The sequence below is a fragment of the Sapajus apella genome, unplaced genomic scaffold (assembly GCF_009761245.1).
Source record: "Sapajus apella isolate SASKATOON/1434 unplaced genomic scaffold, GSC_monkey_1.0 scaffold293, whole genome shotgun sequence".
Lineage (NCBI taxonomy): Eukaryota > Metazoa > Chordata > Mammalia > Primates > Cebidae > Sapajus > Sapajus apella.
In genome coordinates, this window is record NW_022437233.1 from 97,869 (window position 1) to 125,057 (window position 27,189).

The 27,189-nt window shown below is 38.2% G+C and overlaps 1 protein-coding gene and 1 long non-coding RNA gene across 3 annotated transcripts in view; one reads left to right on the top strand and one right to left on the bottom strand.

Annotated features, from left to right (window-relative positions):
- Positions 1–2,594: 2,594 nt before the first annotated feature.
- LOC116545584 lies at positions 2,595–26,352 on the bottom strand. Its single transcript, XR_004266363.1, has 4 exons — positions 26,210–26,352; positions 6,552–6,560; positions 3,707–3,711; positions 2,595–2,607 (listed from the first exon to the last, which is right to left on the bottom strand). It is a non-coding gene; the product is annotated as an uncharacterized LOC116545584 (long non-coding RNA).
- LOC116545583 (MICOS complex subunit MIC27) overlaps positions 8,547–27,189 on the top strand; it is a 57,642-nt gene continuing 38,999 nt past the window's right edge. The window contains exons 1-2 of one of the 2 annotated variants that reach the window (XM_032272119.1): positions 8,557–8,641; positions 10,725–10,801. Coding sequence is in view for 1 of the 2 variants with exons in the window: in XM_032272118.1 (XP_032128009.1) it covers positions 8,627–8,641 (15 nt within the window). In the remaining variant the exon portion in view is untranslated. Of the gene's footprint in view, positions 8,642–10,724; positions 10,802–27,189 lie in introns of both variants that reach the window. The other variant, XM_032272118.1, reaches the window with a different exon arrangement.

The window sequence follows — 27,189 nt, forward strand, 5'->3', positions numbered from 1 at the left end:
TCTTACAAATCGAGTCAGACAGAATTTTTAAAAATGAACAAAGTCTTTGAGAAATATAGAAATATACGAAATAACAGAACCAATGAATTAAAGATATTCACATAGAAGAAGAAAGAGAAAAAGGTTTGGAAAACTAATTTGAGGAAATAACTGAGGAAAACGTTCTAGTCTAGCAAGTTATAGACATCCAGATAAAAGAAGTTCAAAAAAATCTAGAAAAAATACATTGCAAAAGAAGGACCTCACCATGATATATAGGCATCAGACTAAGAACCAACATGAAGAAAAATAACCTAAAATCATCAAGAGAAAAGTGTCTAGTCATCTATAAATGATAGCCCAGCAGACTAATAGCAGACTTCTTAGCAGAGACTTTATGAGCCAGCATGGAGTGGGTTCAATTATCAAAAGTGGTTAAATTTTTTAAAAATGTCAAACTCAAATTATGTATCCTCCTAGGACAGCTTCATAAATTAAGGAAAAATAAAGTATTTTCCAGTCAAGCAAACACTGACAGAATTTGACATCTTTAGACTGGTCCTAAAAAAATAGGCAAAAGAGTTCTAAACGTGGAAACAAAAGATCCATACTCACCATCGTAAAAACCCATGAAAGTATAAAACTCACAGATTTTGTAAAACAATCACACAAATAAGGATGACAAAGAAAGAAAATGGCAACATGATGGAACTCCACCAAATCACAAAAAAAGAAAAAAATAAACAAAGAACCTACAAAGCAACTAGATAACAATATTATGACAGGAACAAAACCTCAATTATCAATATTAGCTTTTAACAGAAATGGTTTAAATGCTCCATTCAAATGATACAGATTTGCAGAATGGATAAAAACAACTATGGATTAACTATATGCTTTTTACAAGAAACTCACTCTTAAAGACACACAGACTAAAGGTAAAGGGGTGGGAAAATGATATTTTATGGAAAAAGAAACCATAAAGCAAACAGGAGGCCAGGTGCAGTGGCTCATGCCTGTAATTCTACTACTGTGGGAGGCTGAGGCGGGTGGACCACTTACGGGCAGGAGTTTGAGCCCAGCTTGGCCAACATGGTGAAACCCCATCTCTACTAACAATACAAAAAAAAAAAAAAAATCCAGGCATGGTGGCATGTGCCTGGAATCCCAGATACACAAGAGGCTGAGGCAGGAGAGTCAGTTGAACCTGGGAGGCAAAGGTCGAGGGGAGCCAAGACTGTGCCATTGCACTACAGCCTGGATGACAGAGTGAGACTTCTTCTCAAAAAACAAGTACAAGAACAACAACAATAATAAAACAACAACAACAAAACACAGAGTAGCTATACTCATATAAGATAAAACAGAATTTAAATCAACCGTAAAAAATGTCAAAGAAAAGTGATTATGTAATGATAAATGGATTCATCTAATAAGAAAATATAAAAATCCTGCATCTGTCTGCACCCAATCCTGGAGCACCCAGATTTATAACACAAATATTACTAGACCTACCTAAAAAGACAGAAAGCAATATAAGAATAACGGAGGACTTGAACACTCCACTGACAGTACTATACAGATTATCAAGGCAGAAAATCAGCAAGGAAACATTGTACTTAAAATCGACTTTAGACCAAATTGACCTAACAGATATTTATAAAACATTCTACCCAACAACAACACAATATATACATTCTTCTCATTAGCACATAGAATGTACTCCAAGACAAACCATGTATTAGGCCATAAAAGAAGTCTCAATACATTTTTAAAAATTGAAATCATATCAAGTATTAAAGCAGGAGTGGCAGGAAACAAACCCCTTGAACACTGAACTGAGGAAGGAAGTGGCTTTTTATTCAGCTGGGAGCTGCTGGCGCTAAAGCCTTATTCACTAAGCTCCCCGAGAAGCAGCTTCTTTCCTCTTTTATAGGCTTACAGTGCTACAGGGGAAACTGAGGAAAAACAATGTCATTTTCCATTGGCTGTACATTCAACCTTACAATCTTTTGGCTTTATTGATTTGCTAGTTCATATGCAGTGCCAGCAGGGGCAGGCAGGGGAAGGGGCTTACAGAGACAAACAAAGGCAGTAAATTATTAGTTGGCAGAGGTATTTCCAGGAGGGAGCCTGTGTCATGCAAACGTGATGGATGTGACCCAGTGCTGGGCTCTGGCTGGTAGTGATAACATTCATTTGCAACTCTTTCAAGGCTTATAGATAGCAGAGACACTGGGAACCAAAAAAAGAGTCATCTTCTCAGTCCTTGGGCCTCTTTACGGCATGATCAGTGGCATCAGCAAGTCGCCTGACCACGGATTCAAGCTCTTTGGAATTTTATTTCTTTTTCCACCCTCCTTTCCATCTGGAGGGGAGGGGAGGGGAAGAAGGAGGTGGAGATTAGGAAGCAGAAGGAGGCGAGGAGGTCTCCCCTGTCAGTATCTTCTTGGACAAAAGTAGAATAAAACTACGAATCAATTCCAGGAGGGAATCTTGAAAAAATACAAATACATGGAAATTAAACAACACATTACTGAATAATATTTGGATCAATGATGAAATTAAGATAAAAACTTTAAACATTTTGGAAACAAATGAAAATGGAGATACAATATACCAAAACCTCTGGGATACAGTAAAAACACTGCTAAGAGGAAAGTTTGTAGTGCTAAATGCCTACATCAAAAAACTCAGAACACAAATTAACAACTAATGTCACATCTCAAGGAACTAGAAAAACAATATCCAAACATAAAGCTAGCAAAAGAAAAGAAATAACAAAGATCTCAGCAGACTTAAATGAAATTGAGGCCAAAAAAAAAAATACAAAGAATCAATTAAACAAAAAGTTGATTATTTCAAAAGATGAACAAAGTTGATGCCAAGTGAAGTGGCTCACACTTGTAATCCCAGCACTTTTGGAGGCTGAGGTGGGGAGATACTAATGATAATAATCAGCCATAAAAAAAAAAAATCATGTCTTTTGCAGTAACATGGATGGAACTGTAGGCCATTATCTTAAATGAAATAACTTAGAAAGTCAAATATCACATGATCTCACTTATAAGTGGGAGCTAAATAATGTGTACACAAGGACATAGAGTGGGATAATAAACAGTGGAGACTCAGAAGTGTGGGAGGTGTGACGGGTGTGAAGGATGATAGATTACTTAATGAACACAATGTATACTATTATACGAAAAACTCAGACTTCACCACTATACAATGTATCCACGTATATCCACACATGCACTTGTACCCCCTAAATTTATATAAATAAAAAAATAATAAAAAAACATAACCATGATAGAGAAGAGGAGAATGAGCTGCCTAAGGTCAGGTATATTTATCCAAAATGTAGGGTTTTTTTCAAAGAGTAAAATGAAACTTTACCAGTGACACTGGGTAGATGAGTCTATTGGCAAAACAGTGATTGAAGAGATGTACCACAAGGTGTAAGCTGGTTTGAAAAGAAAATGAGACCAGAAGGGACTAACAGATAGTGAAAAAGGAGATGTGGTGGCTTTAAAATATGTATTAAAAGTCTTTGGTATTCCTCCATTTAAAGCTAGAGCCTACTAGCTCTATGAGCTCTATGAGGTCACTCAGATAATCTCATGGAGCAGTTCACATGGCATATCTGAAGGCTTCTATCAACAACCACCAAAGTGAGTGAGCCATTTTGGAAGTGGATCCTTAAGCCCCAATCAAGCCTTCTGATAACAGCAGCTCTGGCTGATATCTTGACTACAGTCTCATGAGAGATGAGTAGAATCATCCAGCTAAATTACCTCAGAACTCTTGGCCCACAGAAACTGTGAGACAATACATGTTTGTTTTTTATATTGCTAAATTTGGGATAAAGTGTTGTGTAGCCAAAGACAGCTAATACACATATTAAGGTCTAGAGAGCTCAAGGAATCCAATAAAATGTGTGGATCAAAGAGCTCCAGGGAAAATAGTTGAAGTCAGAAAAAATAATGTTTCAATTTAAAATTTCAGAAGTAATGTAGTTTTCTTAGTGAAAACAGAGTTAAAACTATCGCCATTGTTGTGGATGGCTGAGGCGAAGTGGAAATAAAAGTCACTGAGAGGAGGATTTCATGTGTCCTCAAGAATACTGTTGTTGCCCAGGATCACCAAATACCATTAAATAAGAGCCCTTACATAATCCTAGGATGTCAGAGCTAAAAATAACATATCATTGTAAGTTATATAGTCCGTATGAGTGGACTTGGTTTGTTTCTCAAAATGTGGCCCAAGGAGTACCCATATTAGAAACACCTGCAGCACTCTTCAGACATGCCCGTACATCAGAACAAATAAATACTAATATCCAAGGGCAGGATCCAGAAATTCTCATTTTATCAAATTATCCAGGTGATTCCTGAGTACACTAGCTTTTGGAACATCTGGTTTAGCTCAACTTCTTTAAGGTTTTGCCTTTAGAGGCCAATATCTTATTTTGTTGCTAATACTCTCCATTATACAAAGCTGCCTTTTGTGCCCAGTTAGTGGCGATTGATAAATTTACAATAATAAATCAAGGAATATTTAAGAATAAACAAAAGAAAATCTAAATTATTTATATAGATCTGGTTCCTACTAGACTCTTCCATCACTTTCTGCCTTACTCATGGTGCTCCAGTAATTTTATTCCCACCTCCCAGTCTTTGCATTAGTTGTTCCTTCTGCTTGGAGTGCTCAGATATTAACGGGAGTAGGCCCACTTTTTATTCAAGACTCAGCTGACACATCTGCTCCTTCAAGAGGTATTCCCAATCTAAAGTAACTTTCACCCCAAACCAGAGACTAAATACTATAGTCAATCTCTATAGCATTTTTCAACATTTAAAATAATCTTGTTAATTTATTTACTGTCCTATTCAAAATATACTTAAGCTCCCTGGGACCAGGGATTGTGTCTGTGTTGTTCACTGCCTCAAGCCCAACATATATATTTTTTTCTGACTTTTTAAATATTTCTGTTACTAATTGTGATATCACATAGACATTTTCTGAGAATTATATTTCTTTTTATTCTCATAAACAACAGTTCCCTGCGTCCTACAGATCATTCTTACATAAAGTCAAAGCATTTAGTTGATAAAAAAAATGTCAATCATAAATTCTATATTTGTGGATAAGGGCATGAAAGCATTAAATGCATTCCACTGATTTATTCTTGATTATTCATATAGGAAAATATGGGTGTGAAGGAATTATGATTTTTTTCTATTTATTGAAAAAGTTAATCTTGCTTTTATTTATTTATTTACTTATTTTTTTAAACCTTGATTTTAGGTTCTGGGGTACATGTGAAGGTTTGTTATATAGGTAAAGTCGTGTTAAGGGTTTTGTCATACAGTTTATTTCATCACCAGGTACTAAGCCTAGCACCCAATAGTTATTTTTTCTGATGCTCTCCCTCCTCCCACCCTCTACCCACAAGTGGGGTCCAGTGTCTGTTGTTCCTCTCTTTGTGTTCCGTGTTCTCATCATTTAGCTCCCACTTATAAGTGCAAACATGTGATATTTGGTTTTCTGTTCCTGCATTAGTTTGTTAAGAATAAAGGCTTTCAGCTCCATCCATCTTGCTTCAAATGACACGATATCATTATATTTTTGGCTGTGTAGTATTTCATGGTGTACATGTACCATATTTTCTTTACCCAGTCTAACTCATGATTGGGCATTTAGGTTGATTCCATGTCTTTGCTATTAGGAACAGTGCTACAATAAACATATGCATGCGTCTTCAAGATAGAACAATTTATATTCTCTTGTGTATTTACTCAGTAATGGTATTGCTGGGTCAATTGGTAGTTCTGTTTTTAGCTTATTGAGGAATTGCCACACTGCTTTCCATAATGGTTGAACTAATTTATACTCCCACCAACAGTGTATTAGTGTTCCCTTTTCTCTGTTAGCTCACCCAAATCTGTTATTTTTGACCTTTTAGTAATAGCCATTCTTACTAGTTTGAGATGGTATCTCATCATGGTTTTGATTTACATTTCTCTAATGATCACTGATATTGAGCTTTTTTTAATATGCTTGTTGGCTGTATGTATGTCTTCTTTTGAGGAGTACCTGTCATGTCCTTTGTCCACTTTTTAATAGGGTTGCTTTTCTTGTAAATTTGTTTAAGTAATTTAAAGAAGCTGGATATTATTTTCTCCAGTTCTGTAGGCTGTCTGTTTACTCTGTTGATAGTTTCTTTTGTGGTACAGGAGCTCTTTAGTTTAATTAGATCACATTAATCAGTTTTTGCTTTTGTTGCAATGCTTTTGGTGTCTTTGTCATGAAATCTTTGCTAGCTCCTATGTCCAGAATGGCATTGCCTAGGTTATCTTCCAGGGTTTTTATAGTTTTGGGTTTTACATTTAAGTCTTTAATCCATCTTTAGTTAATTTGTATTGTAGTGTAAGGAAGGGGTTCAGTTTCAGTCTTCTGCCTATGGCTTGCCAGTTTTCCCAGCACCATTTATTGGGAACATAAGGCATTCTACTATATAGACACATGCATGGCTCTGTTCATCACAGTACTATTCTCACTAGCAAAGACACTGACTCAACCTAAATGCCCATCAACAGTAAACTGGATAAAGAAAATGTAATACATATATAACATGGAATACTATGCAGTCATAAAAGAGAATGAGATCATGTCCTTGGCAGCACTATGGGTAGAGCTGGAGGTCATTACCCTTAGTGAACTAATGCGGAAACAGAAAACCAAATACTGCAGGTTCTGATTTATAAGTGGGAACTAAATGATGAGTACGCATAGACACAAAGATGGAAACAATAGACACTGGGGCCTACCTGGGGGTGGAGGGTGGAGGGATTGAAAAACTATCAATTGTTATGCGTATTACCTGCATGAGGAAATAATTTGTAAGTCAACCCCACTTGACATGCAATTTTCCTATATAACAAACCTGAACACATACCTGAACCCAAAATAAAAGTTAAAGTTGGAAAAGCAGCAACAACAACAAAACATGGATGTTACTGAAATTCCTGAAATTTGGGGGAAATAAGATTGTTATAAATTTATTCTAAGCTTATTCACAATTTTAAGACTTTTTCTATTTGTCTATCTGTTGATTACTGTGAAACAAACCTGACTGATATTAAAATAAATAAAAAGTGTGCATCAATCAGTTATGAACAAAGTTAGCTTGACAAATCTAGGTATACCATTTATTTAATATACAGAAATATTGAATTTTGATGAAGTTATTGACAAATACACAGAAGTTAAGGCTCAAAAACAGAAACCTGTAATATTACTACTCATTTCTGTGGTAGACCACTGTGTAGATATGTTTTTTCCTTTGAAAAATGCATTAATGCAATTAAAACACCTTGATCCATTTTTTCCTTTTTGGTTCTGCACTATTTATTTTGTATTTTATTTTTTATTGGCATATATATGTATGTATATGTTTATATTAAGTTCAATAAAAGAAAATAGTCACTCAATGTTCCTTTTGTGGCCAGTATTATTAGTTTCATTTCATCATTATTTCTTAAAATAATTTTGTCATCTACAGGATAGCTCTGTTAAAAAAGGACCTGTTTTGGGTATCAAATGTGATAGGTATCAACTAATGCCTAGTATATAGTTTGCACTTAATAAGTATTTGTTGATTGAATGAATGAACACATGAATTAATATTGGGCATATTATGAGCATCTTCTTTCCTCAGAATCCTTCATGGAGGTCTATGGAAGACCTTGCTCCTGTTGTGAATGTTGCAATATATCCTTAGTATATTCTCCTGATAGCACCAAAATCATCTTTTAAAAATGTAAATTAGATCACATCACACCCTTGCTCAAATTTCTCCAATTATTTCCCATCTTATTCAGAATAAAATCCAAATTTATTTTGGCGGCATGAAAGCCCCTACACTGTGTTACTTCGCTACCTCTGAAATTACTGCTCCAGCCTCACTGAATTTTTTCATTGCTATTCCTTCTGCTTGGAGCCCTCTCCTCTAAATTCCTGCAGGACTTTTCTCAAATGAGCTTATCAGAGAGTCTTTCTCTCATTGATATAAACCAGTGTCCCACCTCATTCCCATAGTGTTATACTTTCATTCACAGCATTTGTCTCTTTTACTCCTGTAATCATAAGCTCTATGAGGAAGCCACTATGTTTTGTCTGTACCCCGAACAACTGCCCAGTATAGAGTAAGCTCTCCGTGACATAGCGTTAGAATGAATTAACTTACCCATGTTTCGCAGAGGTAATAAGTTCTTTTTCTGACTACATAATTATTAAAGCAGCTAGACTTGGGTATTAAGTCCTTATCTAGGCATATCACATATGCCTGAAACAAAATAATTCAAAGTTCTGCTCCCAGGAAAATAACTCTCAACTGGACTATGGATAATATTCCGAAAGGCTTTATCTGGGACTGGGAGGGTCAACCACAAGGGTGAAGTTTCTCTGGAAGACAGCTGACTAAAACTGCGGCGGCTGCCAAGGCAGCCGGAGAAGGGCGGAGAAAAGGCGGTAACTGGCAGGCAAAGTGCGTAACGGGGCGGGGCTACCATAAGGAGAGCCTAGTTAAACTGATTTGTCCCTCTCCGCTCTCCGTCTGAAAACTTTGGCCGAAAGGGTCGTAGACATGGCGGCGATCAGGGTAAGCGGAAACGAATTCGCTTAATTTCTGTGGCTGCCGATAGCATCCCGGTAACAGTAAAAGGGATCCTACTAACTTCCGAAGGAGCCCCGGAGCAAGGGGCCGGGTGGAGGTGGGTTGTGAGATAATTGCAATCATTATCATTTGCAGCCTCAAGACACCTGCCTCTTCCCATGAGGGTTTTATCAACCTGGGACACTGCTCCCTCAATCCCCTGCAGCTGTTGATTTACACAGTGGCCCAGCACAAAACTGGGAAACGGCTAGGTAAAAATGGCTGGCCAGGCGACGAGCCGCTGTTGAAGTTTCGGTCTTGAGCTGCAACAATCAGAAAAAAATATATATCCTTGGGATTTGTCTCGGCGCACAGGGCAAGGCCTCATGACCTTATGGAAGGACTTTGTTGAAACATTATTTGGGGTGAGACAGACCAAGATAGAGACGTCCTATTGTCTCTTAGCAGTGCACCGGTTTACACGTAGTGTTGTTACTCTCTGTGCTCGAATAACCTGTTTTCTTTCGAGTTTTACGCTGGGAAAAGGTGCCTTCACTTGGGAATCCGTGTACAGTAAGTGACTCAGCTAGCTGCTTGCTGCAGTTCCCTAAGTAGTTTTAAATAACGGTAGTTTACAGATATTTACGTAGCAGGTTTTAAGTGTAAAATATTCTGTTAGGCTTGCAGGAGATACAATATGAACAATTAAGTTTAGCTGAAGGTTAATCGGCAGTGTCCGTCTTGATTCACCATTCTTACTTCATTTTTGCAGTTTTGGTTCTCGTACTTCATCTGAGTTCTTTCAGCAACCTCCTACCTGAACTTGCTGCCTCAAGCCTGGCTCTCATGTAATCCATTTTCCTCTGTGTTACCACAGTACCAAAATGCAACTCTGATTTTGCCCCTCCCCTATGTAAAAACGTTTATGGGCACGCCATCATCTCCCTTGTAGGATCAGGTCATATTCTTACATCTAGAACACTGGATTTTGCCTTGACTTTCCAGCTTCATCTCTTGTCACTCAGGAACCCTCCTCCTGTCAATATTGAGCTACTTGCTTGACCCCTCGATGCTTTTTTACATGCTTTTTTCTGGGCTTAAAGTGCCTTTTCCCATCTTTATCTAGTTGTATTTATAGTTCATTCATTCATTCAACAGGTATTTGTGTACAGCCTCCCCATGTGAAAAACATAAAAATGCCTTGTATAAGAGTGTCTCCGGGCACAATCTTAACCAAGCATTTATTCACTGCAGATAATGGACTACTTACTTGTCTGTTCTAGTTACTTACACTATAAGTTCCTTGAAGACAGTAATTATTTTAACCTTTGTATCCTTAGTACCTGGCACCTTAGTACCTAGCACAGGTCTGATGTATATTAGGTAGTCAACATGTTCTGCATGAATAAAGTGCCTGGCGATGAGGACAAAAGAAATTTGGCGATGAGGACAAAAGAAATTAAGTGCTGGAGATATAACACATATAATACAAATGACTATGATTCAGAGTAAGGGAAGTTTCTTATGTCAAGATAAGTACAAAGGGCTCTGAGGGTGAAAAGGAGAGATAGCTCACACTTGGTTTGAAGAGAGTAAAGAAAGGCTTCATGGAGGAGGTGCAGAGACAGAAGGAATGGTGAGTGGCAAAAAGGAAACCAGAATGGTGTGTTGGCATTGAAACTTAAGAAGAGAGTTGAACAGTCCTTTGATTTCACCATTAATAAGTTACTGCAGCTATCATTTATTAAGTACTTACTCCAGGCAAGGCACTATGTTAAAACACATTACATGTGTTAATTCACTTATTCTTAAGGCAACTTTATGTGGTATGTACTATTACCATTTTACAGATGAAAATTAAGGTTTAGAGAAGTCAGATTGTTCAAAACCATGCTAATAAGAGTCGAAGTGAGCTAAAGAGATATAGAGTGGTAGAGGGCCAGCCGAGATTGTAAGGGGTTAAGAGAAGAATAAGGGATGGAGAACCAGCATTCATTTAGCACCTACTTTGGCCAGATGATTTACATATATTATTTTACTTTAATCCTCTTGATGACCCTAAGAAATGGATAATATATCCATTTTACAGATGAACAAACAAAGGCTTAGAAAAACTGCTTGCTCCAAATCATACAGCTACTAAGTGGAATAACTAAGTTCAAACAGGTATATTTTTCTGCAAAATCTTTCCACTCCTCCTTGCTTCCTCTGGAAAGGAGTTACACATTACTCTTTAGAGAAGTTTGGTGGTGAAAGGAAGGAAAGAAATCTTGGAATGAGGGTAGCAAATTCCAGAAAAGGTATCTTTTAATTAAAAAAAAAGAAACAAACAAACAAACAAACAAAAAGCAGGAGACAGGAAACTTGAGCTACTTTGGAGACAAGGGAAAATGTACCAGGAGGTATATAGAGGGAAAGATAATAGTATTTACAGCTATTATGTTATTGAATATTGACTATGTGCTAGGAATTTTGCTAAGCAGTTTATGTAGATTCTCTCATTTATGTTTCACATTGGCCCTATGAATAGGAACTGTTATTAATCACCTTTTTACAGGTAGGGAAATAGAAACTTAAAAAGGTCAAGTAACTCCAAGGTCACACAGGAGTAAAGAGGTAGAGCTGGATCTGAAATCACATGGTTTGAGTCCTGAACCTGGACTCATAACCATATTTTGTAAGAAAGTGGTAAAATCAAGAGAACAAGTAGAGAAATTAACCTTGGCAAAGAGGAGATACTTTGCTTCAAAGGCCAGAGTTGGTCAAGATAGAATTTGATGATATAGAGAGATGTCAAAGAACAGAGGAGGTAGAGGAGCAAGCTCACACTGGATGTCGGTATCTTCTGGGTATAAGGTCATCTGCTGAGAGACGAAAATGTGGCTTTAGGAGATTAAGAATGGAGTAGGCTTGGAAAAGGTGCTGTAGGAAATTCAGTAAAGTATCAGTAGACATTGAATAAAATATTAATAATTGCTGAGTAGTGAGGTCCTGGTTAACGTTGGCTCTAGTAGTGACTTTCTCCAGCAGTGCTCACAGCATAGGACGGGAAGAGGAGACAGTAGGAGTGCTCAAGTGCTGAGTGTTGTCAAGGTGAGAATGAGAGAAGATCTAGGGAATTTATCCAAATGGTTATCAACTCTGGAAAAGGAGACAAATGAAGAAGAAGATTGAAGTGGTGGATGAGGATACTAGAAGATTTATGGCCATGGTGACAAAGACAATCTAGTTCAGAAAGAGTGGGAGAGTTGAAAGAACATTCTATTTTAATCAGGGAAATTTCAGGCATTTAGGATTTTGGAGGTGAAACAGTTTCTGATCATTGCAAGGTAGGGTAACTGTATTAGAAATGGCTAAGATTTGTGGAGATTGTGGTGCTTGAGAAGCTAGAATTGTACTGATTTCTCCTGTCTTCTGGACTCGAAGAATTTCTGGGGGTCTGGCCTTCATTTAAAAGGATTTGGAGGAATGTATAATAGTAGTGTCAAATAAAAGACAAATTTCATTAATGACAGAGGTTGAGAGTGAGTTTGAGGACAATTTGGGTATTGGCAGATAATTTGTTTATAATAGAATAGTGAAAATCAAAATTTGCCTATGATTTATTGAGGACTTGTTGTGTATCAGGTACTGTGCTAAGCTGTTAATACACATTATTTCATTTAATTTTCACTAAAAGTTTTCTAGGTAGTTAACTTTACCTGTAAGAACTGGAGTAGATCAGTAAGGAAATTGAAACTGTAATGATAGGAGGTTGTACTCAGGCAAAAACTTGCAGAATTTATGATTTTAGCTATTAAAAAGTTCTAGGTAATGATAAGTTCTAGGTAATGATAAATTCAAGGTGTACCCAGGGAGTAGGTAGTTATATGACCCTCTGGGATTATGGTTCTTTTTCTTTTTCCCCAACTTTATTGAGGTATAATTGACAAGTAAAATTGTTTTATTTTAAGATGTGCAATGTGATGATTTGATATACATATATGTTGTAGAATGATTACCAGAATCAAATTAGTTTATATGTATCACTTCACCATGCTTTATATTATATCCCTTGAACTTACCTATCTTATCATTGAAAGTTTGTGCCCTTTGGCCAACCTCCCAACCTCTCCCCTTTCCCTCACCTTGGTCCCTGTAACCACCATTCTCCTCTCTAGTTCAGTGAGTTCAACTTCCTAAGATTCCAGTACAAATAAAGTCATGCAGAGTTTGTCTTTCTCTGTCTGACTTACTTTACTTAGCATAATGCCCTTGAGGTTTATCCATGTTGTTGCAAATGACAGGTTTTCTTTCTTTTTTTATGGTTGAATAATAACCCATTTGTGTGTGTGTGTGTGTGTGTGTGTGTGTGTGTGTGTGTGTGTGTGTACTACAGTTTCTTCATTCATCTGTTGGCAGACACTTAGGTTGTTTTCATATATTTTGGCTATTGTGAATAATCCTGCAGTGAACATGGGAGTGCAGATATCTTTGCAATTGCTGATTTCACTTGCTTTGGTTATACAGCTACTTTGGCTATTCAGAGTATTTTGTGATTCCATACAAATTTTGCAATTGTTTATTTTCCTATGTCTGTGAAATATGCCATTAGAATTGAATCTGTGGATTGCTTTGGGTAGTGTGGATATTTTAACATTAATTATTCCAATAAATGAACACAGGATATCTTGCATTCATTCGTATCTTCAATTTTGTTCATCACTCTTTGATAGTTATCAGTATACAGCTCTTTCACCTCTTGGGTTAAGTTTATTTCTGTTTTATTCTTTCTGATGCTATTTTAAATGGGTTTTCTTTCTTTCTTTTTTGGGTAGATCATCTTTGATAGTGCATAGAAATGCAACTGCTTTTTGTATGTTGACTTTGTATGCTGCAGTTCCCTTTATTTATTAGTTCTAACAGGGTTTTGGTGGCATATTTAAAATCTTCTATGTATAATATCATGTAATGTGGGAAAAGAGACAATTTTATTTCTTTTTTTCCAATTTGAATGCCTTTCATTTCTTTCACTTGCCTAATTGCTTTGACTAGGACTTCCAGTGCTATGTTGAATAGAGGTGGCAAGAGTGAGCAACTTTGTCTGATTCTTGATCTTAGAGGAAAAGCTTTTAGCTTTTCACCTTGGTTATGATATTACTGTGGCCTTATCATATATGCCCTTTGTTATGTTGAGGTACATACCTTGTATAATTAATTTGTTGAGAGTTTTTAATCACAAAAGGGTGTTGAATTTTGCCAAATGCTTTTTGTGTATTCATTGAAATGATTGTGTTGTTTTTATCTTTCATTGGGTTAATGTGGTGTATCATGTTTATTAATTTGCTTATGTTGAACCATCCTTGCATCCCTGGGATAAACCTCACAGATCATGGTGAATGAATCTTTTATTTTTATTTATTCATTTAATTGTTTTTCCAACTTCTATTTTAGGTTCAGGTGTACATGTGAAGGTTTGTTACACAGGTAAACTCATATCATGGGCATTTGTTGTGCAGATTATTTCATCACCCAGGTATTAAGCTCATTACCCAATAGTTATCTTTTCTGCTCCTCTCCTTTCTCCTAGAAGAAAGAAGACCCCAGTGTCTATGGTTTCCTTTGTGTTTGTAAGTTCTCATCATTTAGCTCCCACTTCAAGAAGACCCCAGTGTCTGTGATTTCCTTTGTGTTTGTAAGTTCTCATAACTTAGCTCTCACTTATAAGTAAAAACATGTGGTATCTGGTTTTCTGTTCTTGTGTTAATTTGCTAAGGTTAACAGCCTACAGCGTCATCCATGTTTGTGCAAAAGACATAATCTCATTCTTTTTTATGGTTGCATACTATTCCATGTTGTATATGTACCAATTTTTTTTATCTAATCTGTCATTGGTGGGCATTTAGGTTGATTCCATATCTTTGCTGTTGTGAATAGTGCAGTCAAGCTACTCTTCTAAGTGGCTGTACCATTTTGTATTCCTACCAGCAGTGAATGAGACTTCCCTTTGCTCCACATTCTCCCCAGCATTTACCGTTATCAATGTTTTGGATTTTCACCCTGTTAGTAGGTATGTAGTGGTATCTCATTGTTGGTTTAATTTGTAATTCTCCAATGACATGATGTTAAGCATCTTTTCATATGATTATTTGCCATCTGTGTATCTTTAATGAAGTATCTGTTCAGATATTTACACATTTAAACAAAATTTTAATAGTTTTGCAGGAACAGGTGGTTTTATGTTACATGGATGAGTTCTTTAGTGGTGATTCTGAGATTGGTGCACCTGTCACCTGAGCAGTGTACACTGTCTCCAGTGTGCAGTATTTTGTCCCTTACCCCCTCCCACTGTTCTCAAGTTCCCAAAGTGTATTATTCTTATGCCTTTGCATCCTCATAGCTTAGCCCCCACTTATTAGTGAGAACATATGATAATGGGTTTTTCAATACCTGAGTTACTTCACTTAGAATAATGTTCTCCAGCTTCATCTGGGTTGCTGCAAATGTGATTATTTTGTTCCTTTTTATGGCTGAGTAGTATTCCATGTTGTATATATACCACATTTTCTTGGTCCATTTATTGGTTTATGGGCATTCAGGTTGGTTACATATTTTCACAATTGCAAATTGTGCTGCTGTAAACATGCATGTGCAAGTTGACTTTTTTATATAATACCTTTTTTCCTTTGGGTAAATACCCAGTAGTGAGATTGCTGGATCGAATGGTAGTTCTACTTTTAATTCTTTAAGGAATCTCCATACTGTTTTCCATGGTGGTTGTACTAGCTTACATTCTTACCTGCAGTGTAAATGTGTTCCCATTTTACCACATCCATACCAACAAGTATTATATTTTTTATTTTTAATTATGGCCATTCTTGCAGGAGTAAGGTGGGATTGCACTGTGGTTTTAATTTCCATTTCCCTGATAATTAGTGATGTTAAGCATTTTTTCATATGTTTGTTGGATATTTGCATATTTGAGAAGTGTCTATTCATGACCTTTTCCTACTTTTTCATGCAATTTTTTTCTCTTGCTGATTTGTTTGAGTTCTTGTTAGATTCTGGATATTAGTCCTTTGTCAGATGCATAGTTTGTGAGTATTTTCTCCCACTCTGTCTGTTGTCTGTTTCCTCTGCTAATTATTTCGTTTGCTTTGTAGAAACTTTTTAGTTTAATTAGTTCCCATCTATTTATTTTTCTTTTTCTTGCATTTGCTTTTGGGTTCTTGGTCATGAACTACTCTTTGCCTAAGCCAATGTCTAGAAGAGTTTTTCTGATGTTATCTTCTAGAATTTTTATGGTTTCAGGTCTTAGATTTAAGTCCTTGATCCATCTTGAGTTGATTTTTGTATAAGGTGAGAGATGAGGATCCAGTTTCATTCTTCTACATGTGGCTTGCCAGTTATTCCAGCATAATTTGTTGAATAGAAGGTGTGTGCTTTTCCAACTCTTATGTTTTTGTTTGCTTTGTCTAAAATCAATTGGCTATAAGTATTTGGCTTTATTTCTTGGTTTTCTACTGTGTTCCATTGGTCTGTGTGGCTACTTTTATACCAGTACAATGTTTTGGTAACTGTGGCTTTAGTATAGTTTGAAGTTGGGTAATATGATACCTTCAGAGTTGTTCTTTTTGATTAGTGCTATTTCGGCTATGTGGGCTCTTTTTTGGTTCCTTATGAATTTCAGGATTGTTTTCTTCTGGTTCTATGAAGCATGTTAATGGTATTTTGATGTGAATTGTATTGAATCCATAGATCGCTTTTGACAGTATGGTCATTTTCACAATATTGATTGTACCCATCCATGAGCATGGGATATGTGTCCATTTGTTTGTGTTGTCTATAATTTCTTTCAGCAGTGTTTTATAGTATTTCTGCAGAAATCTTCCACCTCCTTGGTTAAGTATATTCCTGAGGTTTTGTTTGTTTGTTTGTTTGTTTTTTGTTTTTGTTTTGCAGCTGTTGTAAAAGGGATTGAATTATTGATTTGATTCTCAGCTTTGTCGTTGATGTATAGCAATCCTACTGATTTCTGTACATTGATTTTGTAACCTGAGACTTTACTGAATTATTTTATCAGGTCTAGGAGCTTTTTGGATGAGTTGTTAGGATTTTCTAGGTATACTATCAGGTATGATTGGTGAACAGATATCATTGGTGAATAGCAATGGTTTGACTTCCTCTTTTCCAGTTTGGGTTCCCTTTGTTTCTTTCTTTGCCCGACTTCTTTGGCTAGGACTTCCAGTATCCTATTGAGTAGAAGTGGTGAAAGTGACCATCCTTTTCTTGTTTTCGTTTTCATTGTGAATACTTTCAATTTGTCCCCATTTAGTATGATATTGGCTGTGGGTTTGTCATAAATGGCTTTTATTACCTTGAGGTCTGTCCCTTCTATGCCAATTTTACAGAAGGTTTTTGTTATGAAACGATACAGGATTTTTTCAAATGCTTTTGTTGCTTCTATTGAGATGATCATATGATTTTTAGTTTTAATTCTGTTTATGTGATGTATCACATTTATTGACTTGTGTATGTTAAGCCATACCTGTATCCCTGGAATGAAACCCACTTGCTCATGATGTATTATCTTTTTGATATGCTGTTGGGATTCAGTTAGCTAGTATTTTGTTGAGGATTTTTTCGTCTGGGTTCATCAGGGATATTGGTCTGCAGTTTCCTGGTTTTGGTATTTGAGTGATACTGGCTTCATAGAATAATCTAGGGAGGACTCCCTCTTTCTTTATTTTTTGGAGTAGTTTCAGTACGATTGATACCAGTTCTTTTTTGAATGTCTGATACAATTTAACTGTGAATTCATCTGGTCCTGGAATCTGTTTTTTTATTGACATTTTTTTAATTACTGTTTCAATCTCACTACTTGCTATTGGTCTGTTCAGTTTCTGTTTCTTTCTGATTTAATCTAGCAGGGTTGCATATTTCCAGGAATTTATCCATCTGTTCTAGATTTTCTAGTTTGTGTGCAAAGGTGTTCATAGTAGCCTTCAATGATCTTTTGTATTTTTGTGGTATCAGTTGTAATATCTCCCTTTTCATTTCTACTTGAGTTGATTTAGATCTTTTCTCTTTTCTTTTTTAATCTTGCTAATGGTCTATCAGTTTTCTTTATCTTTTAAAAAAACCAGATCTTTGTTTTCTTTATCTTTTGTGGGTTTTTTTGTTTGTTTGTTTGTTTCAGTTTTATTTAGTCCTGCTCTGATTTTGTTATTTCTTTTCTTCTAGCTTTACATTTAGTTTGTCCTTGTTTCTCCAGTTCCTAGATGTGTGATATTTGATTGTCAATATTTGAGCTTTTTCAGACTTCTGATGTAGGCATTTAATGTCATGAATTTTCCTCTTAGCACTGCTTTTTGCTGTATTCCAGAGGTTTTGATAAGTTGTGTTGCTATCATTCAGGTCAAAGAAGTTTTCAGTTTCCATCTTGATTTCATTGTTGGCCCAAAGATCATTCAGTAGCAGATTATTTTATTTCCATGTATTTGTATAATTTTGAGGGTTCTCTTTAGAGTTGATTTCAGTTTTATTCCACATTGGTCTTAAAAGATGATTAATATGACTCTGATTTTCTTAAAATTATTCAGAAGTGTTTTGTGGCCTGTCATGTGGTCTATCTTGGAGAATGTTCCATGTCCTGATGAAAAGAATGTATATTCTGCAGTTTTGGGGTTGCCTGAATACCTGTTTTTTTATTATTTTTATTTTTTTATTTTATTATTGTTTTATAGGCCTTGTGAGAGTTATGCTTTTAGATGGTTGTATTTTGGTGTATTTTGAGGTTTTCCTTCAAGATTTAGAATTAGCAGTTCTTGTAGTGTTGGCTTGGTAATTCTCTCAGCATTTTTTTTTTTTTTTTTTGTCTGAAAACAACTTTATCTCTCCTTTACTTATGAAGTTTAGGTTTGCTGGAAACAAAATTACTGGCTGACAATTATTTAAGGAAGTTGAAGATAGGACCCCAATCCCTTCTGGCTGTAAGGTTTTGGCTAGGAAATTTTCTATTAGTCTGATAGGTTTTTCTTTATAGCTTATCTGATGTTTTTGTCTCAGGGCTCTTAAGATTTTTTCCTTTGCCTTGAGTTTAGATAACCTGATGACTGTGTCTAGGTGATAACCTCTTTGTGATAAATTTCTCAGAAGTTCTTTGAGCTTCTTATAGTTGGATATCTAGATCACTAGCAAGACGGGAGAATTTCTTTTCAGTTATTCCTTCAAACAAGTTTTCCAAACTATTAGATTTCTCTTCTTCCTCAGAAACACCAGTTATTCTTAGATTTGACCATTTAACATAATCCCCCATTTCTTGGAAGCTTTGTTCATTTTTTTAGATTATTTTTTCCTTGTCTTTTTCCGATGGGGTTAATTCGAAAGCTTGTCTTCAAGCTCTGAAATTCTTTTTTTCTCCTACTGGTTCTAGTCTATTTTTGGAAATTTCTACTGTATTTTGTATTTCACTAAGTGTGTCTTTTATTTCCAGAAGTTATGATTGATTTTTCTTTTTGATATATTTCTCTGGAAAATGTTTCATTCATATACTGTATTTAAAAAAAAAAATTCTTTAAGGTCTTTTTCACATTTCTGGGGTATCTCCTTGAGTAGTTTAATAATCAACCTTCTGAATTCTTTATCTGGTGTTTTAGAGATTTCTTCTTGGGTTGGATCCACTGCTGGGGAGCCAGTGTGATTATGTGGGGTTGTTATAGAACCCTGTATTGTCATTACCAGAATTGCTTTTCTGGTTTCTTCTCATTTAGGTAGACTATTTCTTAAAATTGTTCTTGAATCTTTTTTTCTATTGGACTTTAAAATTTTTTTTTAAATTTCTTTTTTTCCCTCTTATGGATCAGAGTTTAATATTTATTTATGAGATGGAGTTTTGCTCTTGTTACCCAGGCTGGAGTTTGCGATCTCTGCTCACTGCAAGAGTTTCGTTCTTGTTGCCCAGCCTGAATGGCTCGATCTCGGCTCACTGCCACATCTGCCTCCCGAGTTCAAGTTATTCTCCTGCCTCAGCCTCCTGAGTAGCTGGGATTATAGAGATTGGATTTCACTATGTTGACCAGGCTGGTCTCAAACTCTTGACCTCAGGTGATCCTCCTGCCTTGGCTTCCCAAAGTGCTGGGATTACAGGCATGAGTCACCATGCCCTGCCCAGAGTTTAGTATATATTTTAGCTTAATTTGATTCTTTGTGCTTGTAGAGGTGAAGACTCTGTATGAATCCTTAGCTATAAAGAGAGCCTTTGTGTGCTGACTTTCCCTGATGCTATAGTTAAATTTACAGTAGTTATAGTCGTGGTGTATAATTGAGTTCTCTGTCTCCTATGGAATTGGAATGGCAGGGATCTCTTGAAGGCTATCTCATTCTCTCAAGGTGTACAATTTATTTATTTTCTTAATTTTTTCCATTGTTTTATTTACTGAATTGATGATTCAGTCTTCAGGCCAACAGGGGAGATATCCCTGGATAGTCACCAGTTGTGGCTAAGATAGGGTTGGTGCAAAAGTAATTGTGTTTTTTGCCATTGAAAGTGATAGCAAAAACCACAATTAATTTTGCACCAACCTAATAAAGCCCAACCGTGAGCCAAGGTCCTAACCTTGATGAGGGTTGCTGGGTGAGCTCTCAGTGAGATCTGCTGAGGTTTTATCTGCTGAGGGTGAAGAGTGGGAGCTACCTCAGCTCCCGTGCCAGGTCAGCAGGAAAGTTATTCACCTCATAGCCTCACTACTGTCTTTGTGTTTCACCTACTTGGATCATACAGGCACATCATTTCATGTATAGGAATGTTGATGTTCCAAGTAGGGAGGAATTGTTACTCTGCCTCTTATGCTGGCCTGAACCTGGAATGTGCTCCTCCTGTCGGGATACACTCACCCTGGATTGTTCCAGCAAGCCTGTCTGTACATTCCTCCAGGCTGCATTTCTGTGGGGAAAGCCCCTGCTCTGTCTTCAGCGGAGTGCTGAGGGGAACAAGGTCCCCTTCTCCAAGACCTTTCATGGTCACAGAGGTTCCCTGCCTGTTGGGGTATAGGTGCAGACTTTCCCTACTGTGCCCAGCACTGCAATTGTATCTCTGCTGTGAGAAACTACCCACCAGCAGAAAGATCTAGAACTCAAGTCCTGCTGTTCAGATTCTTTTATCCTATGGGGTGATCCCCTGACATGGTGCTCTCTTCCTTCTTGGGAGCAGAGTTATTCTGTCAGGATTTGCTGTAATGGTCTGAGATAATTGGCCTCCAGTCAGGAGGTAACACATTCAAGATAACACCAGCTGTGGTGGTAGTAGTGGGATATAAGTAGTAGTAGGATATAAGCTTGTCCTAAGTTGGCCAGGGGAAGTATTCTGTTTTCTCAGGCAGGGCCATAAACCTCCCAAGAGTTATTGTCTTTTGTGTTTGGTTGCCAGGGCAGGTTGGAAAATACCACCAGGTGGGGGCAGGGTTAGATGGATTTGAACTTAGACTTTTCTTGCACTGCACAGGGCTTGAATAGGCCACTGTGGGCGTGGAGTGAGGGTTGGTTCTCAAGCTAATGGGGTTATTTTCCAGAGGGGATTATGGCTACCTCTGCTGTGCAGTATAGTTCTCCAGGGATTTGGGGTATATCCAGTAATGAAAGGACTCACCCAGCCCCCATGCATTTGGTGAGGCCGATCTTGATTCTGTAGTGCCCTGCTAACAGTTTAGGTCCAGACAGTCTGTGTACAGAACTCGGACCTGCCCCAGGCCATAAGTTTCCTTGCTGAGAAAGCAAGCATGGCTTTCAGGCCCTCTACTCTCTCTGTGTGCTCACAATGTTGGTAGCTCCTATGCTCGTACCTGCAGCAGTTCCCGTTCGCCCCCTAGATTCTGCTCGAGAATGTTTGTGCCCAGTCAAAATTATTACAGAATTCAGTTAGAAGCTTCTTTCACCCTGTGACCACTCACTAATTCTGCTGGCTGTCTTCCCTGAGGGCTCCTGTGAGATATAGTCAGGTAAGGCTTTCCTGGGTTTGAGCTGGAGACTCTGAGTGCCTACAAGATTCTTCCCCACTGCTGCTGCTATATTTCATGGGGCTCCTGAAATCTGTTCCAGCTCTAGGCAAGGTTAAATCCTTCTCCTGTGATCTGGAATTTTAGATTCCCCAGTGGGAATGTGTGTTTGGAGGCAGATTTTCACCCTCTCTCACTTTGGAAACTCACCTGTCTCATGGAATTTGCAGCTGCTCTCCGCTACCATCAAAGGATCTGTGAATTCTTTTGGTTTTCCTGGTATGTTCCTGCAGGGGTTCTTGGAACGAAAGTTCACAGTGTGAGTCTCCACATACTGTTCTGTCTGTCCAAGTGAGAGGTGCATGTTAGCCCTGCTTCATATTTGCCATTTTCCTTCTATCCTTGAATGAGTCTTTTAATGTGCTGTTGAATTTAGTTTCCAAGTATTTTGTTGAGGACTTTAGCATCTATGTTGTATTAGACCATTTTTGCATTGCTATAAAGGAATATCTGAGGCTAGCTAATTTGTGAAGAAAAGAGGTTTTATTTTTGACTTATAGTACTGCAGGGTGTACAGGAAGCATGGTGCTGAGATATTTCTTGTGAGGGCCTCAGGAAGCTAACCATCATGCCAGAAGACAATGAGGAGCCAGCATGTCATATGGTGAAAGTGGGAGCAAAAAAGCAAGTGGGGAGGTACCACAAAATTTTAAACAACCAGTTCTTGCAAGAACTCACTCACTATCACGAGGACAGCACCAAATTATTTATGAGGGACTGCTCCCATGACCCGGTAACTTTCCACCAGGCCCCACCTTCAAACTTGAGATTACATTTCAACATGAGATTTGGAGGGGACAGTCATTCAAATGTAATCTGATTCAGTTGATAGTGTCTCAAGTTCCTCAGATTTTCTTCACTATTTTTTATTCTTTTTTTATCTTCTCACTGGATAATTTCATAAGATATGCCTTCAAGTTTGCAGATTCTTTCTTCTATTTGATCATGTCTGCTGTTAGAAGCTCTCTTTTACATTTTTATTTTATTCATTATATTCTTCAGTTATAAAATGTTTGTTTGGTTGTTTTTGATAATTTCTGTCTCTTTGTTGAGCTTGTTTATTACTTTCCTGAGTTCATTGAGCTCTCTGTGTTCTCTTGTATCTCACTGATCTTCCTTAAAATAATTATTTTTAATTCTTTTTCAGATAACATATATCTCCATTTATTTGAGATCACTTACTGCATAGTTACTGTGTTTCTTTAGTTGTACCATATTTCCTTGATGTTTTCATGTTTCTGACAGCCTTATATTTATATGTGTGCAGTCTGTGGTGGCTATAGTGACTAGGGCTGTTGTGGTCCTTGGTGGTGCTAGCTGCTGGGTTCCCCCTGCACTCCTTTTCTCTCATGGGGGAATATTCCAGCCAAGGTTATTCCTTTAGGCACTGGTTGTGGCATGCTGGCATTCACACAACTGTAGCTGTGGTGAAACTGGGATTGGGGTGAGGTGCATGTTCAGTGACTGCTATGGTTTGAATGTGGATGTTCCCTTCAAATTTATATGTTGGAAATTAATACCCTATGTGATAGTATTAATAAGTAGGGCTTATCTGAAAGATATTAAATAACGAGGGCTCTGCCCTCACAAATGGGATTAGTGCCCCCATAATAGAGATTGAAGGGAATGCACTTATTCCTTCTGCCATGTAAGGGTGCTGGGAGAAGTTACCATCTTTGAAGCACAGAGCAAGCCCTCATTACAGACTGTATCTTCTGTGGCCTTGGTATGTGACTTTCCAGAAATGTAAGCAATACATTTCTATAATTTATAAATAATCCAGCTTAAGGCATTTAGTTATAGCAGCCCAAAGAGGCTATGACAGTGATGGCGGTGCCAGTGCCTAGGGTGTAGTAGCAGATCAAAGGATCTGTGGTTAGATGTGCACAGAACTGGTGTAGCATCTGGGGACTGGGGCACAGACATACTTGCTGGGGTAGTGGTGCCAGTGATTACAACATGGTCTTGTTTACATCATCTACAGAGTTCAGGGTGGGTCTCTAGGACATTACACAATGACTTAACTTAATGGGAAAGGGATATAACAGTAACACAGATCCAGCAATGACAGAATCAAGAAGAGGCCTGGGCTGTGGGTCTGTGGTGCAACTGTAGTATGGCCCCAAGGGTAGCTGGTTGTAGCCGCAACTCAGACCCCAGGGAGTGGGACACAAAGCAGTGGTAGCTGTGACTTAGGCCCCAGAGTATAGAATCTAGAGCAGTGGCAGCATAACCCCAGTGACGGTTATTCAAAGCCCTGGCTCAAGACCCAGGGGCCAGGGCACAGAGTAGTGGGAATGCATCCTCAGTAACAACATGTGAAAGCCCTGATTTAGGACCTAGGGGTGGGGTACTGAAGAGAGGCAGTGTCAGTGGAATCGGCGAGGATATGACTGGTCAAAACCCTGACTCAGAGACAAGCATCAGCAAGATGGCAGAATAAGACTCTCCAGCACTCCTTCCCTTACAGAAACGTCAATTCAAATATCCCTCCATATATGAAATGACCTTTATAGAAGCTAAAGAAACCAAGTGAGAAATTACAGCTCCTGGCTGTAGTACAGAATTATGAAAAGATGCATTGATAAGAGTAGGAGGAACAGTCAGTTTTACATTGCCCATGTCACCCCTCCCCCAACACCAGGCATTGTAGCATGGAGATAAAGACGGCAATGGACACCAGACTTTGCCTTGGACACCAGCAACAGGCTTGTATCAGTAAAACACAATGCAGGGTAGGCCCCCACATCCCTAGACTCCAGGTCAGTACCTGTGGACTAAGCCTCTAAGCTCAACTGCTCCAGCAGCAGGCTGCATCCCACAGTCCTAGGCTACAGACCTATACAGCATACTTGATCTCCAGGCTGCCTTACTATCAGGACAACCTCAGGACCCTCAGGTTCTGGACTGTCCTCAATGTTGAGCTCACCTCAGTGGTCCTAAGCTCTCAGCCACCCCCAGCACCAGATTGGCTCTTGCAGCCTTAGTCATCAAGCTGGCATGTGTGGATACAGGTTCCAGGTCTGCTCACTACCAGGCTAGCCCCTTCACCCCAGGTTCAAGTTGATACCTGCAGATACCACCTGAAAGCACACCCTATTATCTGGCAGGATCCTCTAGCCCCAGGCTCTAGGCCTCCCTAGTGCTAGGCCACCACCAGCAACTCCAGGCTCTAGACTATCGCCAGCCCCAGACAGGTCCTTGAAGCTTCAGGCTCCAGAGCCACCCCAGGGCAAGGCCACCCCTAGTGATACTAGGATCAGGATTGTCCCCAGCAGTTGGCCAGTTCTCATGGCCGTAGGCTTGAGGACCATTCCTGTGCTGTATTAGCACCCCTAGCCTCTGACACTAGGCAGGAACTCAGAGACATAGGCTCTAGGCCTGTACAGTGTTAGGACAGTTCCTATGGTCTCATGCTCCACCGGACCCAGGGTTTAGGACTGTCCCAGTAGACACGACTACTGGATTGGCCTCCATGGACCCAGGCTCTTGGACCACCCATGTATACCCAGGACCCAGTCTGGCCCCAGAACCCGGGCCAGTCCTTGAAGACTTAGCCTCTAGACAAGAACATATATACTCAGCCTCCAGCCAGTATCTGCAGACACAGACTCCAGGTCTCTCTCTACAGCCCCAGGATCCTGGTCATTTCCAGTGGCTCCAGGTACCAGGCCAGTGCCATAATCCTAGATTTCAGACCAGCTCCTACAATACCAAGCTCCATGCTGGCCCCAGGATCTAGAGAACCCAGAGTTCAGGCCTGCTCCAGCAGACCCAGGGTCCTTTCTCACCCCAGTACTGAGTCAGACTCTATAGACTGAGATGCTGAGACAACCCTGACCTAGGTTCCAGGCCCATCCCAGTGGTCCCATGTGCCAAGCCTCTCTCACCACCAGGCCAGTTCCTGTGGATTCAGGCTCCAGATCCCAAATATAAAACCTAATGTTACATGTCAAGAAGCTAGGGGAAAAAAAAAAAAACTAAGCCCAAAGTTAGCAGAAATAAGGAAATAATAAAGATCAGAGCATAAATAAATGATGTAGAAACCAGAAAAAAAAATATAAAAGATGAGTGAAACTAAGAGTTGGTTTTTGTGAAAAGATAAAATTGATAACCTTTAGCTAGACTCAGTTCTAAAAAGGAGAGAAGACAAACCAGAAATGAAAGAGGAGACATTACAAATGATACCAAAGAAATACTAAAAATCATGAGACTACTGTGAACAATTATATGCCAACAAACTGGATAATCTAGAAAAAAACTGAAAAATTCCTAGACACATACACTTAACAAGACTTAATTACAAAGAAATAGAAAATCTGAATAGAGCACTAACGAGTAAGGAGATTGAATCACTAGTAAAAAACTCTCCTATCAAATAAAAGCCTAGGACATGATGGCTTCACTGTTGAATTCTACCAAACATTTAATGGAGGAGTAATACCAGTCCTTCTCAAACTCTTTTCAAAAACTGAACAAGCAAACACTTTCAAGTGCATTTTACAGGGCCAGCATTACCATGGTACAAAAGCCGGACAAGGACAAGGAAAGAAAATTACAGGTCGATATTCCTGATGAACTTAGATGCAAAAGTCTTCAACAAAATACTAGCAAACTGAACTCAATAGCACACTAAAATAATCATTTACCCTGATCAGTGGGATTTATCCAAGGGCTGGAAGGATGGTTAAAAATATGCAGATCAATAAATGTGACATAAGACATTAGCAAAAGAAAGGACAAAAGCCATATGATCATTTCAATAGATGCATAAAAGGCATTTGACAAACTTCAACATCTTTTTATGATAAAACCTTCAAGAAGTTAGTTATACAAGAAATGTACCTAAACATGGTAAAGGCCATATATTAGAACCTGATATTTAACATCATATTCAATGGTGAAAAGCTCAAAGCTTTTCTTCTAAGACCAAGCACAAGACAAGAATGCCCACTCTTAACATTTCTATTTAACATACTACCAGAAGTTCTACCCAGAGCAGTTAGGCAAGAGAGAAATAAAAGGTATCTCAATTGAGAAGGAAGAAGTTTAATTGTCCTTATGCTATAATCTGGATGTTTCTTCCCCCAAACCTCATATTGAAATTTATTTCCCAATGTTGGAGGTGGGTCCTCATGGTCGATATTTGGGTCATGGGGTCAGATGCCCCATGAATGATTTGGTGCAGTCCTTATTATAATGAGTGAGTTCTCACTCCATTAGTTCCTGCAAGAGCTAGTGGTTACAAAGAGCCTGGTACCTCCGTTCTCTCTCTTGCTTCCTCTCTTGCCGTTTATCTAGCCTTCCAGTCAGCTGAATTGTGAGCCAAATAAACCTTTTTTCTTTATAAATTACCCAGTCCCAGATATTCCTTTATAACAACACCAAAGGACTAAGACCCTGTTTGAAAACATGATCTTATGTATAGAAAACCCTAAAGACTATACAAAAATCTTTTAAAAGTAATAAATGAATTTAGTAAAGTTGCAGAATACAAAATCAGCATGCAAAATCAGTGTTTCT